General features: G+C 42.5%; 1 protein-coding gene and 1 non-coding gene across 2 annotated transcripts in view; both read left to right on the plus strand.

The window, feature by feature from the left end:
• The first annotated feature begins 567 nt into the window (after positions 1-567).
• LOC117704773 (small nucleolar RNA SNORA17) lies at positions 568-698 on the plus strand. The gene has a single exon (XR_004606303.1). It is a non-coding gene; the product is annotated as a small nucleolar RNA SNORA17 (small nucleolar RNA).
• Positions 699-16,116: 15,418 nt separating this feature from the next.
• Cstf3 (cleavage stimulation factor subunit 3) overlaps positions 16,117-19,614 on the plus strand; it is a 77,446-nt gene continuing 73,948 nt past the window's right edge. Inside the window, exon 1 of the mRNA XM_034495041.1 lies at positions 16,117-16,371. Within this exon, the coding sequence (XP_034350932.1) occupies positions 16,345-16,371 (27 nt within the window). The 5' untranslated portion in view covers positions 16,117-16,344. The remainder of the gene's footprint in view (positions 16,372-19,614) is intronic.

Genomic DNA, 19,614 nt, shown 5'->3' on the forward strand with positions numbered 1-19,614 from the left:
TCTGGAAACACCCTCCAAAACATGCTTTTCTAAGCTCCTAGGTATTCTGTAATCTGGTCACTGCAGAGTTATTCCTACTAAAAACCTGATTTTCAGTTTACCTTTGGGCAATACTACATCAATCCTCGTTAACCAACTTTAATGTGATTGTAGTCCCAAGTTAGATGCTAAGGAATGTATTCCATTCTTTCTGGTGCACAGAGAGCACTAAATTAGTTTATGAGAAATCATGTGACCAAGGGTGCCAAAGGAGTAAGAATTTGGTGATTGAATGAAATAGGAGGTGGCACCCTGGGTCTTTTCACCGGAGCCAAATTAGATCAATCTTGAATGGTTTTGTTGTTGGTTGTTTGTTGTTGGAAATGATTTTTATTTGAAACTCGTGTGTCCATATTTTTACATAAAATCTTTTGGTTCTCTCTCTCTCTCTCTCTCTCTCTCTCTCTCTGTGTGTGTGTGTGTGTGTGTGTGTGTGTGTGTGTGTGTGTTGTGCCAGGTTTTGAACCCAGGGCCTCATTTACTGAGCTACAGCCCCAGACATAGGCCTTCCACTTACAGCTATACTTACCTGCCCTTAGAGGCATTGCAGGTGTGGCTGCTGTGTCACATGTGTCAGTCAGGTGGCAAAGAGGACAGAGGCTATGTCTATGCTCAGTGTTCTGACCTGTGAACATCTGAGTAATTCTTAGCCTAACACTCCCTTTAAAAAAGTTAGCCTGAGATGACCACCAGTCCGGTGCCACGCAGGTGTGTAGGCATGGGGTGAGGCAGACCATAGCCTAAATGACCCTTTCCCTGGGCCATAATGCACAAGTGGGGCATAGCACTCCTGAAACCACTCCTGAGATGACCCCAGACACCCATAGAACCTGGGAACCACTAAGAGGAGCAAGTCAGTGGTGAAGAAATGAAGAGAAAGAGAATCTTAGGATGTGAGCACAATGAAGACAGACAGAACTGGAGACTTGAGGGTAGTGAGGAACAGCCTAATGTGAGCACCTGGGACTATGGTGGGGTCCTGACCTGTGCTGCCACCAGGGGCCACATCTGGGTCTGTGGCCCTGCAGCAGCTGGGGTCTGCTACCACCAAAACCCAGGCAGATGTCCCTGGTCTGGCCTCAGCCTAGGGACATGTTGATGTCTGCAAGCTGTGCAGTACTTGCCCCAGTCCCACCCCCCACCTGGGCATTGTGGGAGAACCGGCCCTTCAGGCATGAGGGCACAAGAGCTGACCCCACCTCTAGCCAGCTGCAGTACTTGAGAGAGCTGGCCCCTGACATTTTGGGAATTGAGGGTGAGCCTGCCCTGAGGATATGAGTGTGGGAGAGCTGGCCCTGTCACTCATCTCCCCTGTGGTCTCATGGATGAGGAAAAGATGTCCTCCTCCCACCTTGCCTCTCACCACCTGCAGCAGGTGGAAGACCTGGCCTTGGGGTCATAAGAAAAGAACTGCCCCTGCCCCTTATCGGCTGAAACACTTGGGAGAGCAGGCCCTAAACCTTACCTGGACAGCATAGTAGACCTGACTCTGGTAGCAGGGCCACCAGTGGGCCAGCCCTGACAGCCAGAGTGCCTTTTGTTTGCTGTGGGGTGACATCAGTGAGATTCCTTCACTTCCCTTTTGCCCTCACCACTGGCAGCAAGTGGGCGAGCTGGCCCTGTCCCTCACCTGTTACGGCACTTGGGAGAGCGGGCCTTGTACCTTGCCTAGAGAGTACAGTAAGAGTTGGCCCTGGACCTGAAGTTTACAGGGAGCTCAAGGGCCTGAGTGCAAGAGAGCGGGTCTTGCCTCTTGTCTGCTGGGTGGTGTCGAAGAAGAGGAAGAAACACCCTCCTCTCCCTCTCCACCCTCATCTCTCATCGTCTATGGCAGGTGGGAGAACTGGTCCTGTCCCTTACCAGCTGCAACACTTGGGAGAGCAGGCCTTGCACCTTGCCTGGGCAGCAGGGTAGAGCTGGTCCTGGTTGTGGGGGTTGCAGGCGAGCCAGCCCTGAGGATGTGAGAGCAGGAGAGCTGGCAGGCTGACCAGCTCGGATACCTCTCAGGCCCAGATCCAGGGCTTTGAATTGTCTCATCCCAACATCAACTCCATCAGTGAACTGCTGAAGTGCATGAAGGGGCCAGTCCTACAGTTCCAAAACTACAAGGTCTCCATGACACAGGGCAACAACAGGATATCTGAGAGGAGTCCCAGTGAGGTTCCAGTATCATAGAGTAGCAGAAACCAGAAGCTTCATACCAGACCAACGGGTCTTTGCAGTGTACATTTGTAAGCAAAGAAGTATAGATAAAAGTGCATTCTGTGGGACACACTGTAGCTTCCACAATGACATTCTTTTTTTCTCCATTGAGGGGGAGGTTGAGAGTGGAGGGCGGGTATGGGGCAAGATGGAGATGAGTGAAATTGGGGTGCATGAGGTGAAATTCACAAAAAAACAATAAAAAGTAAAATAAATAAATGAATAAATAAATAAATAAATAAAATAAGCCGGGCAGTGGTGGCGCACACCTTTAATCCCAGCACTTGGGAGGCAGAGGCAGGCGGATTTCTGAGTTCGAGGCTAGCCTGGTCTACAGAGTGAGTTCCAGGACAGCCAGGGATACACAGAGAAACCCTGTCTCAAAAATAATTAATTAATTAATTAAAAATAAATAAAAAAAATAAAAAGGAGGCTGTACTTGAATATTGATCCAGACACCATTAAATAAATTTAGGGCCTTACCACCATTAAGGCAGATTGGTTAAATGTTCATCTAGAGCCACTTAGGGATTGGTTTGCCTGCATAATATGGGCAGTGTCTTGATATATACTCCTAACAAGCATCTAGATGAAAACGTTGCTTGCTAAGTATGGGGTGCACATCTCTAATCTCAAGATTCAGGAGGCAGATGTAGGCAGATTTCTGTGGGTGTGAGGCCAGTCCCGCCAGTGACATAGTGAGAACTGTCTTTGAAAGAAAAAAAAAAAACCTTTTAGTTCAATGCCAGTTAAGTAATTGGTATTGTTGTTGTTGCTCTTGCTCTTGTTGGTGTGTGTGTTTCTAATTGTAGTGGATTTATATAGTTTTGCTTGTTTGTTTGTTTGCTTTTGATTCTGGTTCTCATACAGCTCAAGCTGGTCTTAAATTCTGTAAGTAGCTCAGAATGACCTTGAACTTCTGATGCTCTTGCCTCCACCTCCCCAGTGCTAGGATTGGAGATATGTGTCACTATACATGGTTAGTTTAATGGTCCTGGGGATCAAGCCCAGGGTTTCATGTAAGCCCTCTACCAACGGAACCTTTTCCTCAACCCTAAAACATTCTTCTTTTAGGTTCCCTTTTGCTCCAGAAAAGACATTTGTTAAACAGTTGGCCTGAGTTAGGGTGCATGCTATAATTAAGGAAGCCAACAGAGATAAATGAGCCCCAGCTGGAACAAAACGTATGACCTCACCAACAAAGAGCTCCAAGCAACTGACCCAGGGATAATAAGGGAATGCTTCTCGGAACTTGCTTTTCTCCCCTTTCCACAAGTGTTTTCTCCTTAGTCACTAAAGTATGAAGACACTTTATTCTCTCTAGACTTCCAGTAGAACTCTTTGTCCCAAGAGAAGACATTCCAGCCTGTGTGCTATAACTAGTAAATAATGAAATGGCAATCAGGAAGTTGAAGTATTGGGGCCTCATACCAGGAATGTAGAAGTGTCTTTGGATGAAAGTCATACCAGGGGTATGATAGTGGGGAGTATCTGGCAAGTAGCATTACACCAGGATTCTGAGGCACACATCCTTATCTGAGAGCTTTTTGTTGGTCAAATTGGATGTGCTGAAAACAGGCATGCAGTTGTTTTTTTTTTTATTGGATATTTTATTTATATTTCAGATGCCATCTCCTTTCCCCATTTCCCCTCCCTAGAAAACCCCTATCCCACCCCCCTCCTCCTTTTTGCTTTTATACATTTTTTAATGTTAATCAAAGGCTTTATAAGTTTGGTAATACTCAATAACAAGAAACCCATACATTCAGAAGTGTAAACCAATACCCAACCTAGATATATCAACTATCTTTGACTGGTGGAGACATGCAAGCATCCGCCTCCATGTTCCTCTCTCTGTCTCTGTCTCTCTCTCTTTCTCTCATCACCTAGCTCCTCCTCTCCTCCTCCTCCTCTCCTTATTCCTCCTCTTCCTCTCCTTACTCCTCCCACCTTAGCTCCTCCTACATATCACCCTTCCTGTTAAAATAAAACTTTTCTCTCAAAATACAATTAGAGCATAACTATACCAATTTGTGTCAGTAAGGTACAAGATAGACCTAATATCCAGTCCATCATTTTGTTGACTAACCAGAACCTCTGTCATCTCTCCTAACTAAAAGACTTAGTTCTGAACCTGGCTTTTTTCTTGGCTTTAGAATGAATGTCAGCTGAAAACCATCCTCTCAAATCTTTTCTCTCAAAATAAATAGCCGGGATTGGCTATGAGACTATAAGTCTTCAACCCTATCAGAAATCCAGAATGATTGAGTTAACTGAAATTATGGGAAGCACAAAGCATAGCTTCTAAAACTTAGCCAATTTATAGAGACCGCTGAACACCTGGACAGTCTCTATACTGCAAAACATTGGAGCATCCAATCTTCAGCCTTCTGGCCCAGGATCATCTGATAGACCTAGTGATATAGAATTATTAAGGGCTGATTACTCTGTCTTGGCAGATATAATCAGTCAACTATTCTGCAAGTGTGTCCTTTTCTGGACAGTAATTTGTCTGTAGATGAAAAGAGGCAATTCTTGCCTAGTGGCTGTCTCACCACAACTGGAGTAACTCCAAAGATGCTCAATTTCTTCTTAGAATCCAAGACAGGAAGCTGTCAGGAGCAGACAGGTATCTAATCAAAATGAACATTAATACAAAAATGTTTGAAACTTCAATTCTGTGGATTTCTGATGTTTTGAAAACCAATTATCCATGTAAGGCAATCTGGACTGTTGTCTGTTAGCTCCTCTCAGCTATTTCTAAATAAAATATAGAAAACATCCTAAGAATAAACTCAGAGCCATGAATTTGCTATAGGCCCTTAACTCACAGGCTAACCATCTCAAATCAGTTAAAAAAGTTAAAGAAGGACTGGGTCTAAGCCTTGTATTCTTAAATGTGTTATATAGGCACAATGCCTATGAGAGTAACAATATTAATCTCACTTTTATATCAATAAGAAGCTCATACCAATGAAAACCTTAAATTTGAAATCAAAGTAAATTTTGTACCATTTAAGAAATGGTACCTGCGTGTTCGAATCCCGCCTTGTCCCATTTGTCTCCTCCCGCGTCTCATGGGAAAAAAAAAAGTTTGCTGGGCAGTGGTGGTGCATGCCTTTAATCCCAGCACTTGGGAGGCAGAGGCAGGTGGATTTCTGAGTTCGAGGCCAGCCTGGTCTACAGAGTGAGTTCCAGGAGGACAGCCAGGACTACACAGAGAAACCCTGTCTTGAAAAACAAAACAAACAAACAAACAAACAAACAAACAAAAAACAGAAAAAAAAAAGAAAAAGAAAGAAAGAAAGAAATTATAACTTCATCTTAATAACAATTATACATATTTCTACCAATAGGTTATGGCTATGCAATAAACCCTAGCTAATCCTCCCTGTTCCAACAAAACCACTACTTTTCTCTAGAAAGACAGCCAAAGATTAACTACCTCAGTTCCCAAGCCCAGGGAACAGGGGCAATGAATCTTCATTAACTTCTTCAAGCTGATTATGGGTGTTGAGATATTAGAAGAGGGGCAGGGGGAAGAGTAAATTGATAAGCTTCTGACGCTGTGTCTTCACTGCATCCAGCTGGAATTCCAGGGCATCAGAGGTTTGAGCAGGTCTACTCAGCTTGCTTGATGAGTAGATACACTAAGGCTATGTATCCTGCAATATACAATTCTCAAAACAAATTTTAGTATCAAGATAATTTTTTGTTTGAATTCTGGAATCTAATCTTCTTGCAGCCTGCCTCTGTCATGTCTAATCCATATAATTTCGGGAGTTTCTATGAGGGTGAGCTCCCACCATCCTCCCATTCCCACCTCCCTACTCTCTAATTCCCCAACAGTAGGAAATCCAAACTTTCAGGCACCAAGGCCCTCCACTTTCACTGATGCAGGCAAGGCCACACTCAACTACCTATACAGGTGGAGCCATGAGCCCCTCCCTTTGTGTTCTCGGCTGGAGATTTTAGAATGGCTACTCCAGTTTGTTTCTTAGGACCATTTACTTGAAAAATTGTTTTCCAGCCTTTTACTCTAAGGTAGTGTCTGTCTTTGTCACTGAGGTGGGTTTCCTGTATGCAGCAAAATGCTGGGTCCTGTTTATGTATCCAGTCCATTAGCCTATGTCTTTTAATTGGGGAATTGAGTCCATTGATGTTAAGAGATATTAAGGAACAGTGATTGTTGCTTCCTATTATTCTTGTTATTAGAGGTGAAATTATCTTTGTGTGGCTATCTTCTTTTGGATTTGTTGGAAGAGGATTACTTTCTTGCTCTTTCTAGGGTATAATTTCCCTCCTTGTATTGGAGTTTTCCCGCTATTATCCTTTGTAATGCTGGGTTTGTGGAAAGATATTGTGTAAATTTGGTTTTGTCCTGGAAAATCTTGGTTTCTCCATCTATGGTAATTGAGAGTTTTGCTGGGTATAGTAGCCTGGGCTGGCATTTGTGTTCTCTTAGGGTCTGTATGACATCTGTCCAGCATCTTCTAGCTTTTATAGTATCTGGTGAGAAGTCTGGTGTAATTCTGATAGGTCTGCCTTTATATGTTACTTGGCCTTTTTCCCTTACTGCATTTAACATTCTTTCTTTGTTTTGTGCACTTGGTGTTTTGATTATTATGTGACGGGAGGTATTTCTTTTCTGGTTTAGTCTATTTGGTGTTCTATAGGCTTCTTGTATGTTTATGGGCATCTTGTTCTTTAGGTTAGGGAAGTTTCCTTCTATAATTTTGTTGAAGATATTTATTGGCCCTTTAAGTTGGGAATCTTCACTCTCATCTATACCTATTATCCTTAGGTTTGGTCTTCTCATTGTGTCCTGGATTTCCTGGATGTTTTGTGTTAAGAACTTTTCAAATTTTGCATTTTCTTTGACAGTTGTGTCAATATTTTCTATGGTATCTTCTCCACCTGAGTTTCTCTCTTCTATCTCTTGTATTCTGTTGGTGATGCTTGTGTCTATGACTCCTGATTTCTTTCCCAGGTTTTTATCTCCAGGGTAGTCTCCCTTTTTGATTTCTTGATTGTTTCTACTTTCATTTTTATGTCCTGGATGGTTTTGTTCAATTCCTTCACCTGTTTGGCTGTGTTCTCTTATAATTCTTTAAGGAATTTTTGTGTTTCCTCTTTAAGGGCTTCTACCTGTTTACCTGTGTTCTCCTCAAATTCTTTGAGAGTGTTATTTATGTCCTTAAAGTCCTCTATCATCATCATTAGAAATGATTTTAAATCTGAATCTTGCTTTCCTAGTGATATGGGGAATTCAGGACTTTCTTGTGTGGGAGAACTAGGTTCTGATGATGCCAAGTACCCTGGGTTGCTGATGCTTATGTTCTTGTGCTTGTCTTTCGACATCTGGATCTCCTTAGTGCTACCTGCCCCATCTCTGATTGGAGCCTGTCTTTCCTATTATCTTGGTTGTATCAGAACTGTGTGGGGTGGGTGTTACTACTGGGGTTAGAGCTGGGGCCCAAGATCTGCTTAGTGCTTGGGTGCAAACAGGAAGAAACCAGTGCTCCAGACCAGGAGTGACTTCCTGAGTCCTAGTGGATCCCAGTTACTCCCTGTTTGGGGCGGGTGTTGCTGTCTCCTTACCTAAGATACTGCCCAGGTTAGAGCCCCTGGGAGGCCCACTTACTCTGGGTTCTCTTAGACTGGGGGCAGAGCTGCCGCCCAGGATCTGATCAGTGTTCGGGCCCAGACCAGAAGGAACCACTCGCATTTTTTAAAATGTAAATTTATGGAGATTGTAGATAATCTTTTTCCTCCCAGAAAACGAATAATTCCTTTGTACAGTTCTCATGACATAGGTCAACAATGAAACTTGTTAAAGAAAAGTCCTAAGATGTTCCTTGCTTTTGAAACCCACCAAGTACTTTTTAGAGTTAGTAAAGTCTGTTTTGAAAATCACCTCTAAGCTGTGTGTAGTGGGGCCTGACTTGAATCTCAGCTTTTGGGAGGTAGGGGCAGGAGGACTTGGAGTTCAAGGTCACTGTCAGCTACATGTCTTGTTTAAGGTTTGAGGCTATCCTGGACTAAATGAGACCCCTGTCTCAAAATATCAAAAAAGCCAGCAGGATTACCAGCTGGTGAGGACTCTTACCCAGTGACTTCTACACAGTGGAAGGAGCACACTCACTCTTGATGGCTCGTGTACGTGTTCACACACACACACACAACCACATACACTTAAGCACACACACAAATGAAACAACAAACTTACTTCTATTTTAAATGAATCATTAAGTGACAGGCTCGTATAAAGTGAGGAAACAGAGATGAGAGAACAGAACACAATTGTGGTTTGTAGGATTCGCAGCTGCCTAAGACTGTTGATGCCATTTGTTTTTCTCCCAGCAACCTGCATAGCAAATCCTTAAACCATGAAAGCCAGCCAGCAGGGAGGGAGCATCCAGCTGCATCCCAGCCTCCTCACTCTACATCTTGCAACAAAGGTGTGTGATGTCTTCAGCACCAGAGACCTCATATCTTTTAAAACTACAAATAACTCTTCACATAATCATTGTCTAATGTGCATTACAGTGGGAGAAGTATGCACAGGATTAAATATGAAAAGAGATAGTAGGAAATTAAAAAATTTCCTCCTTTCCTGGTCCTTGCTAGATGAACCAGGCTAGCTTAAAACTAGGTGGTTTTGTTGATTTGTTTGTTTTCTCATGTTTACTTATGACAAATATTCCCCAATTTTCCCTAGCCAGAAACTCTTTGAGAGATGCTGAAGATCTCTCTAACAAGCCCAAACACTGCAAACATGTTGCTGGCAGGGCCCTCCTCCTTTCCCTCTTCCTTGCTAGACAGATTTAGCCAGCCCCCAAGGTCTATTCCCTCATTCGGCAACTTCCTTATGCCTGACCAAAAGTCCAGGGTCCAATTATCAAAACACCAATGGCCAAAAATTAAAATTCATTATTTGGCTACACTGGCTAACCTGTCCAATCAGGTTTGAGGGTATCCTGGACTAAATGAGACCCCTGTCTCTTATTTTTTTTAATTAATTAATTAATTAATTAATTTATTTATTCTAGACAGGGTTTCTCTGTGTAGTCCTGGCTGTCCTGGAACTCACTCTGTAGACCAGGCTGGCCTCAAACTCAGAAATCCTTCTGCTTCTGCCTCCCAAGTGCTGGGATTAAAGGCGTGCGCCACCACTGCCTGGCCGGACCTCTGTCTCAAAATATCCCACTTGCCCCCTTTTCCTTAAAAACCCACTCCTGCAAAAGCACCTGCTGCTGTCTTTGTCTGATTCAGAGGCAAACCCCCTTCCCATCCCATCTCGCTTGTCCCTCCAGAGTAATAAATCTCCATTGTGCTCAGAACTTGGTGACTGGGTGTGTTCTGTGCTGACTCCTAGGTTCCTTCAGATCCCATCAGCCTTAGCCAACCGGAGACAAGAATCATCTGACTCTCACATCTGGCAAAATGGCCCCACAGAGGTAGCACAGGTTTTGCACTAACCATTAAACTTTCCTGTGACTTTATCAGTCTTGACCACATTCCTTTGGATAGATGCATGGTCCTTGGCACCAGTGATAAGCTTGATTGAAGCTCATAGAGGTCCAGGAACTTGCTGGGGTCAATTCTTCATGTTGAGGCTGTGCCTGCTTCTTCAAGGTTCAGGGTGAATAAAAATAGTTTTTTGAAATAGTAAAATGATGATTTTTGTTTTCTTGTTCAGTTTAATGTACTATTGTTCTTCTAGGGTTTTGAACTCCCCGCCCCCGGCCCAATGTTAGCAATTGAGGCCAGAACCTGTCACACGATAGACAAGCACTCCAGCTCTGAGTTGTGCCTCCAGTCTGATATTTTTTCTTTTGTGTGTGGGGTGGTGGAAGGGTAGTTGAGAGCATCTTTCTCTGTTGTTCAGGCAGCCTCAAGCTCTGTTTTATTTTATTTTATCCTCAACCTCTCTATTCTCCTATACCAATCTCTTAAATCCTTTGATTACAGGCTTGTGACGCCACAGCTGGCCTGACTGCAGAGGATCTGGCTTTAGTTCCCAGCATCCACACTGCAGCTCATAATCCTTGATAACTGTAGTTTCTGAGGATCCAATGCCGTCTTCTGGCCTCCTCAAGTATTAAACACACATGGTACACATAATACACGCAAGCAAAACACTCATACACACATAAAAACAAACCATCAAACAGAAAGCCTCTTGCTCAGTACAGTAGCCCACATCTTTAATCCCAGTACTCAGGAGGCAGAGGTAGGTAGATTGTTGTGAATTCTAGAATATCCTGGTCTATATAGGGAGTTTCAGGCCAGCCAGTGAGACCCACAGTGAGACTACATAGGAGACTCATGGTATAAATAAATATATCTTTTTATAAATAAATATAATTGAACACCTTGGTTTTTTTTTTAAACTAATTATCCAGACCTATTTTAATTTTAAAAGATTTTAAATTCAAGTAAGAGAGTCAGATTAAACTTCAGGTGTGAAAAATGTGTCCAGTCAGCATTCTAAGTCAACGTAAGTCAACAGTAATTCTAGACAATTGAGAATTTGTTTCTTGAAAGTGCTATACATACTTTAAAAATAAAATCCCTGATATATCTGCGTCCCTCTTACACAGGCTTTTGAAATATTCACCCATCCCTCCACATAGCTGAAGTCATGTGCCTGTCACGCTTTTCTCTAAAATAAATCAAAGTATAAAAAGAAGACAGAAATGGAAAGAATACAGCTGCATGGGCACAGAGGCTGACCATGCCCGGTATATTTAGAGCAAGTATTTGTAGCAAATGTGATTTATACTCGCCTGTGATGATCAAGTGTAACTAGAGTTTTTTGTTTGTTTACTTGCTTGCTTATTTTTGTTTTTTGTTTTGTTTTGTTTTTCTTTTTGGTTTTGTAGTAGTTGTTGTTGTTTTGAGACAGGGTCTCTCTATGTAGATTGGGCTGTACTAGAATTCTTGATGTAGACCAGGCTGGCCTCAAACTCATGGGGATCTCCCTGCTTCTGCCTCCCTAGTGCTGGGATTAAAGTATATGACATAGCCTCCAGTTAACCAGGTATTTTAACTGAGAATTAACACCCAAGTCTGTACTGCTACACCAGACATCAAGCTTATCACCAAGCCCAGCAATCATTTTAGAATTCTGATAAAAATTTCTAATAGATTTTCTTTTATTTCTTTCCTTCCTTCCTTTCTTTTTTTTTTTTTTTTTTTTTTTTTGACCTTGGATTTCTGACCCTCCTGCACCCCTTGTGCTGAGATTATAGTTGGTACCACAATGCTTGCCGCTAAGAGAATTTGAGATAGATAGGTAGATAGATAGATAGATAGATAAACATATAGATAGGTATATAGACAGTTATATAGATATAGACATAGAGATAGATATATCAATGGGTTTGCCACCACTGTTTAATCATTAGCTGTAAATTGTATTTGCTGCCATCTTGGGGATTCACAGAGCCATTGCAAATGCCTTTTTCTTTCTGTACTCTGCCTTCCATCCCCAGAAGTTCTCACTATGTATTCCAGGCTAGCCTCAAAAATCTCAGATGTCCTTTGGGTCAGCCTCCGTGAGTTCTAGAATATTTTTAAACAGTTACACTTTAATTAAATCAGGACTTTTGGGTGTTGAGTCAATATTAGTGGCATCATTATTAAGATAAATGTGGGGCTGTGAGTGTTAGCTCACTGAAACAGTAAATATTTTACATAAGAGATGCCTAAATTCAATCCCAAACACTTCAAGAAGTAAATGTGGATCCAGAAGACATTGTGTCTTACCATAAGAGTGTTTAAGATCCTTTCTGCCAGTGATGGTGGCGCACATCTTTAATCCCAGCACTTGGGAGGCAGAGGCAGGCGGTTCCCTGAGTTTGAAGTCTAGTTCTGGTCTACAGAGAGAGTTCTAGGACAGCCAGGGATACACAGAGAAACCCTGTCTTGAAAAATTCAAAGGAGGAGGAAGAGGAAGAGGAGGAAGAGAGAGACAGAGACAGAGAGAGAATATGCCTCCATAAGATGATTTTGTATATTCTTAGTTATAAATTCGGGAGGGCCCAGCCCATTGTGGGTGGCCCAGCCCAGGCTCTATAAGAAAGTAGGGGGAGGAAGCCAGTAAGCAGCAACCCTCCACGGCTTCTGCATCAACTCTTGCCTCCAGATCTAGACTCTGTTTGAGTTCTTCTCCTGACTTCCTTTGAAGTGATCTGGAACGTAAGCCAAATAAACTCTTTCCTCCCAACTTGCTTTTTAGTCATAGTGTTTCATCACAACAATAGAAACCCCGACTAAGACAATCTTTTCGAGGTATATGTAAAGTCAAGAAATTTCATCCCTGGGCTGGGCACGGTGGTATACACTTTTAAACCTAGCACTGGGGAGGCAGAGGCAGGTGGGACCAGTGAGTTTATTAGGTTTACCTAAGGAGCAATGGGACAGGGGTTAATGAGAGTCACATGGGTGAATTTAAAGCACTACAATGGAAAGGCTGCACCCATCAGGGATGATGGCTTCCCCATGGCTACATAGATGGACCCCTTTCCCTTCCTGTATCCTCCAAGCCCTCTCTTAAGATCCAGAGGCTACATACAATTAAGGCAGAATTGCATTTCAACTATTTCACTCAACAGTTTGGGAGGAGTGGGAGGATATTCATTAGTCCTGAGACCCTTCCCAACTCCTCCTCCAGCAAAGGTAAACAGTCAACAGACCCAGCTATGATGATCTTTTGCAAGCAGGCCCAGGTGGTAGCAGTTTGGCTTGAAGGGTAGTCTTGTACTACACCACCCAAGGCTACATAGACCTTGTCTCTAAAAGCCAACAACCAACCCAAAACAAGGAAAGAAAACCACAAATATATCTGTAAATACATACACACAGCCGGGCGGTGGTGGCGCACGCCTTTAATCCCAGCACTCGGGAGGCAGAGGCAGGCGGATTTCTGAGTTCGAGGCCAGCCTGGTCTACAGAGTGAGTTCCAGGACAGCCAGGACTACACAGAGAAACCCTGTCTCGAACCCCCCCACCCCCCAAAAAAAAACAATACACACAAAGCAAACATGACAAAAATGCTAATCTCCTGAAGTGGTTGGTGGGTCTGTCTGTCTATCTATCTATCTATCCATCCCAGTATCTGTTTAGGTGAGTGGGTGGCTACACACATGCCAAGGCTCAAATGTGGAGGTCAAAGGACCACTTGAAGGAGTTGGTTCCTTCCTTCCACCATGTAGTTTCTGGGTGTCTTGGAGCTTGCTCTGTTAGATCAGGCTGGCCTTGAACTCAGAGATCCACCTGCCTTTGCGTCCTGAGTTCTTGGATTAAAGGCACCCGCCACCACTGACTGGCTCTAACTCTGCCTCTTAAATGCCAGAATTAAAGGCTTGCACTACCATGCGCAGCTTTGGGAATTGTTTCAAATAATATTCTTTCTAGTTTCTCTATAAAGATGCAGAGATGGATTTCAGGTAATCAGGTCTTTTAATAATGCTGACTACTTTCATCGAGGAGCCTCAAATATCTCGATCTAGCAGCAACCCATAGGAAATTCATTATTAATGTAGACTTTATAGGGGAGAGGTCTCTGAGTTTAGCGGATTAATGAAGGTACTAGATAGGATATAAGGAATGGTGGGTTCTTGTCCCTGACAAGAGCATCTGTGATCTAACAGGTAGAGTGATATGCTTCTAGCCCCATTATTCTACAAGTGGAGTCAAGAGAATGAGGAGTCGTCAAGCTACAGGAGACTCTTGTCTTAAAAACAAGTACAAAGGGCCAGTGAGGACTCAGTGAGTAAAGATGGTGGCCTGAGTTTCATCCTAGGGACATTTATATTGAAAGGAGAGATCAGATTCCCATGGGTTGGCTGAACACACAAAACAAATAATAAATGTAAAAAAAAAATCAAAATAGACAAACTCTGATGGGTGGTGGAGGCGCACACCTTTAATCCTAGCACTTGGGAAGCAGAGGCAGGTAGATCTCTGAGTTTGAGGCCAGCCTGGACTACACAGGAAAACTCTATCTCAAAACCAAAACCAAAACCACAACAAGAAAAAAAAAAAACAAAACAAAAACTGAAACAAGGACAACAAAAAGACACCCCCCCAAAAAATGTAGCATAAAACCTAGAGATAACATAAACCACCCTGCCTCCATTTTAGACTTGAAAGCCATCTTATAGCAAAGACAAACCATTCCTGTTCATGATTGAATCTCTGTTTCTCATGGATTGCACTATGCCTCACCTATCATCTTTACTACTAATAGTTCTATAAGGCCTATTACAGGGAATAGCAACCGCCTTTGTTTCAGGGGGTTGTTCTGATCACCTGGCAATCACACCTTTGTTTCAAAAGTGTTGTGACCACCTGTTCTGACCAACTTGCAACCAAGACTTTGTTTCAGGTTGTTATGACCCACTTTTTATGTTCATGTTCTGCTTCTGTAGCATCTCCTATTTGCCTGCAAAATCCTGCATTTGGCAACCCTCTACTCTTGGACTATAAAAGCCCATATCTTCTCCACATCCAAGGCTGATCTCTTGGACCCAGCCCTTAGAGACAGCCTGTGTGCATGAATTTAAAAAAAAAAAAAAACTTGCTTTAATTAACTTGATCATAATTTCGGTTGGTGGTCTTTCTCCTTGCATCTGTGGTATTAACAGTAACCTCTTTAAATGTTTTGATGAATACACACATGCACACACATGCAAACATATACACACAAAAGCTATTTTATATTCTGTACTTTTTTGGTCTAATTTCGTGGATATCTTTAGAATTATATATTTATCTTGTGTGTGCCTGTGTTTGTGAGTGTAGGAGTTTACATGCCATAGTGCCTATGTGGAGGTCAAATAATAACTTTTTGGAGTTGGTTCTATCCTCTCAACTCATTGGATGCCAGGATCAAATTCAAGTTTTTAGGCCATCACGGTAAGCACCTCTACTCTTTGAACCATCCTGGCTCATTGTGGATATTTTTCTAAGTCAGTTACATCAGCAACAGTTTAAAAGATTGACACCCCATTGTGGGAGACTTCTGAAATATTCAGACTTCCATTATCAAATGTTGCAGTGACTCAATATATGTACATTTGATTCGTGCACCTATTTGCTTAAAAGGGGAAGGTAAAATAGTAAGTTCATAGACTAAAACAAGTAAGTATCTTACTGCATGGCCCTCGTTGTCCTGGAGCTCTACAGACAGGCTGGTCTCGAACTCAAAGATCCATCCTGCCTCTGTCTCCCAAGTGCGGTGATTAAGACTTGAACCAAACAAGAGCTTTTACTTTTTACTTAAATCGCAGCTGCTGTTGCTATTCCTATCTTTAGGCAAAGAAAACAGACACAGATAATGCAGATTGCCCAGGTTACTCTGCTAGTGAGGATACAAAGTCTGGACGCAAAGCAACATTCATTCCGCACTATCTCCGCAATTTTGCAAACAAGAAATCGTGGTGAGACGCTAAACTATAATCCAAGATCTAATAATGAACGGCGACAGCAAAAGCTAATATGGACTTGATTTGTTCCTCTCATCCCCAAGCAAAGAAAACGTACTGACCGCTTTAGTAGACTCCTTATACCCTAAACAAGAGAGGCATTCACTAACTCCCAACGCTGTTCCCTAAAATGGTCAGTTTGCCTGTATTGAGCGGATTGGCAGTCAGGGAGGAGCTCGGCTCTGCAACTCAGTAATTAAATTCCAAGAAACGCGGGAGCTCCCAAGCCAATCCGCTGGATCTTTCCGGCCGTCTTCAGAAATCTAGACAGCGGCGTCATCAGTTTCGGGCGTGACGTTAGCTCACGCACTGAGCCCGCCCCCTGGGATCGCTCTGCGCTTGTGCACCTCCAATAATCCGGGAGTTGAGCCTCAGCCCCGCCCATTGTCCCGGAAGTGAATACGGAAGCGCTTCACACCCCCTCAGCCGGCTGGGGCGCAGCCATTTTAATTCATATCTGAGTGGGCGGTGGCGATTTTTTGCGGCGGCTCTGGCTCTGAGGGACCGGGGGTAGCGTTACTGGTTTCGGTGGGGTTGTTTTTAGTTTAATTTTTCCTTTCTAGCTTCCCATTGCCGGCCTGTGTGTACCTTGTAATCCCCTGAGGCCATGTCAGGAGACGCAGCCGCGGAGCAGGTGAGGAACGGAGCGGTGGGGCCTCGTGGCGACGTCTTCTCTCTCCAGCCCTGTGGGTGCGAGCACTCCAGCCCAGTTCGTGCGAGGAAGGGCCCTGGAGATCCAGTGAACCCGGAGGTCGGGATCACATTCCCTGAGGTCTCCCAGATTTTGGCTTTTCTGTGGCGTTCATACGAATAAGTATTTGACTTAGACAATAGCCGACACGTTGCTTGGTACTGTTCTTTGCAGTTTCTTCGGTCGGGACGGTTTATTTTATACCATTTTAGTGTTCCGGTAGTACCGGATTATTTTAACGTGTATCTGCGTTGGCAGTATTTCCCTCTTCTGCTCTCCAGTCCGCTGTCCCCAGAAATAAAAAACGAAAGCAGTCTGGAAAATTCGGCCCCCGAGAGAGCGAAGGTAAAAAGCAGCAGTCCAGAAGTAGAGCATGTCTATTCCGAGCTTTGGGGGAATTTTGTAGGTGCGCTTTCTTTCTCTCACGTCTAGGAACACTTTATTTTTGCTTTTACGACCATGCAAACATTGCAGAATTTGGTAAACTGAAAACTGGAAATGTGCTTTAGTCACTGTAGGCACCATCCGTTTGGACGGTTAGATATGAATAATATCTAAGTATTTTACAAATCGGATTTTTAGATATGAGATCTCACCCGTTTACTGCTTGTTTGTTTGTTTGTTTTGGATAGGGTTTTACTGTGTCAAGTTTTACTTGACTAGACCAAACCTTCTGACAGGCTCGCTTCCTTGGCCTCCAGTGCTGGGAATACTGGCGTGCATCTCCGTGTTAGATTCTTTTGCTCTTTTATATCCTAAATTTTGTAGGCTAGTGTTTGCCTTTAATTGTAAAAACCAAAGCTGACTTTATAAAAGATGTGTGTTTTGATCTTGATCCTAGTATATTTAGTTTTAAAAGAACGGTGGTCCTACAAAGTCCTAAATTTTCTATTGCTATAGCAACGAAATACGCTTGTATTTTTTTTCTTTTCTTTTTCCCCAAATCCCCAGCTTATAAAGTAAAATTATTGGAAGTTGACGGATGAGGTAAAATAGGACTGTATGTTAATGAAGTGTAGGTAAATTAGAACTTAATTACTTTGGGCAAAGTGAGTGAAACGCTTGAGGACCGATTTAATTCGGAGTTTTGGCAGTGCTTTTGCATTTTATCTAAAGTTAGGATGCCCACGAATGCAGTGTTTTTGAACTATTTTACTAAAACTGTTTCTTTTACTTTGCTCTTACCGGGCTGGCATTTTTATTTTCTGAAAGTGAAGGAGTGGTATTGAGGTTTCATTGGATGTGTCTGAAATTCATTGTTTTATATAAATTTGTAAAGACAAAAATATTGCCATGGTTTTCTTTTAGAACTGTGTGGATTTTCGTCTTTGTTGTGGCTCATTCTGTCCCGCCCCAGATAGAGACTGAACCCCGGGCCCTTGTGCATGTAGGGAAGCACTCAACCGCTGAGTTAAAAGCCTAATTAACACAGTGTGTGGTGTTTCTATGAAAACTGTGATGAGACCTTGTAAACCTTCATTCTCCAAACCCCTTTTATTTTGACAGTTGTCACTATATAGTCCTGGCTGGCATGAGACTTGCTATGTAGACCAGACTGGCTTTGAATTAATTAATGGAGATAGCCTACCTCTGCCTTGCTGAGTGCTAGGAGTAAAGATGGTACACCACCACACTTAGCAATTTTTTTTTTTTTTTTTTTAATTTAGGAGTACTCTAACTCAGGCAGGCCTTGAACTCATCGCAATCTGTCAGCCTTAGCATCTGTAACAGGCATTTCCTCCTTTGAATTTTATTGGGCCGTTTACAGCAAAAAAAGTTGAAGGAAAAACTCATGAACACCCATTATAATTTTCACCAAATCCAGCTATGGTTACAGGTTTTGTCATATGTATTATGGTATTGCATGTATGTGTTCATACACATATTTCTTGTGTATGGCGGTGCTGTGACTTAAAAGCTAGAATCTTCCTCATATTAGGCAAGCTCTACTATGGACATATACCTCAAACCTTGACATATTTTCTTTCTCCATACACATTTCTTTGAAAGTTGACATATCACATTTCAGTCAAAACTGTTTCAACATTCTCTTATATAATGACATTAGTGCTTTTATGTAACTACCATACCATTATCCCACTCAAAATCTAGTAATACCTATTTTTTGTCTTTTCAGGGGCAGGGAGAATTGTATAACAGCTCTGGCTGTTCGGGAACTCCATTGGTAGATCAGGCCCACCTTCAACTCACAGAGATCTGCCTGCCTCTGCTTCCTGAGTGCTGAGATTAAAGGCACATGGAACCCCTCCTGGCTTCTGTATTATTATTTTTTGAGATAGAGTCATGTACAAGTTTCAGAGCAAACTGGCTCAGTTTGTAGCTCATAATGACCTTGAACTTCTACCTCTCAAGTACTGGCAGCATCATAGGTTCTTTCCAGCCCACCAGGCTCAATAATGATGTGTTTCTAACATATTCATATTAGGATTTGTCATTGCCTCAAGAATATGATATATAGGGCTGTGGATGTTGGTGCTTGTGTAGCACGCACAAGGCTCTGGAATCCAACCCGGAGTAGTTCCTAAGCACTAATTAAGCCAGGCTTTGTTGCAAAAGACCTGTAATACCAGCACTCAGGAGTTAGAGGCCAGAGGATTATAAGTTTGGAGTCATTGTTGGCTACATAGTAAGTTAAAGAGTTAAAGGCAGTCTGAGCTATAAGAGACTTTGTCTCAAAAAACAAGACAAAAAAAAAAAAATCCAAACATCAAAATATAATCTAGGTAAAACACTGAATCCTGTATTTATGAATTTGATTACCTCATAAATAGTCTTTCTGTAGACTGTACCTTCTCAGCTATGTTGTCTGTTTGAAAAGACAATTATTTTATCATTTTGAGATTTTGTTTGGGGAATTTTTGATGGTGCTATTTAATATATCTTTTACTCTATTTCTCAGAGAATTTATACTTAGGTCTGTTCTTAATCTTGGTAGTTTTGGAGTTAAATATCTTGGATAGAATATAGTACAAGTCATTTAAATACTCTTGTGAGAGAGTATGTGAGAGAGAGTGTATATGTTCAGGCTTGAGTGCTTGGGCTTGTGGAGGTCGGAGGAGGTTAGGTTCAAAGGAAAACATTTGAAAGTAGGTTTTCTCCTTCCACTCTGTCTGTCCTGGAGATTGAACTAAAGCTTGGTGGCAGTCACCTTTACCTTGAATCATT

Source organism: Arvicanthis niloticus, chromosome 2 (genome assembly GCF_011762505.2).
Source record: "Arvicanthis niloticus isolate mArvNil1 chromosome 2, mArvNil1.pat.X, whole genome shotgun sequence".
Classification (NCBI taxonomy): domain Eukaryota; kingdom Metazoa; phylum Chordata; class Mammalia; order Rodentia; family Muridae; genus Arvicanthis; species Arvicanthis niloticus.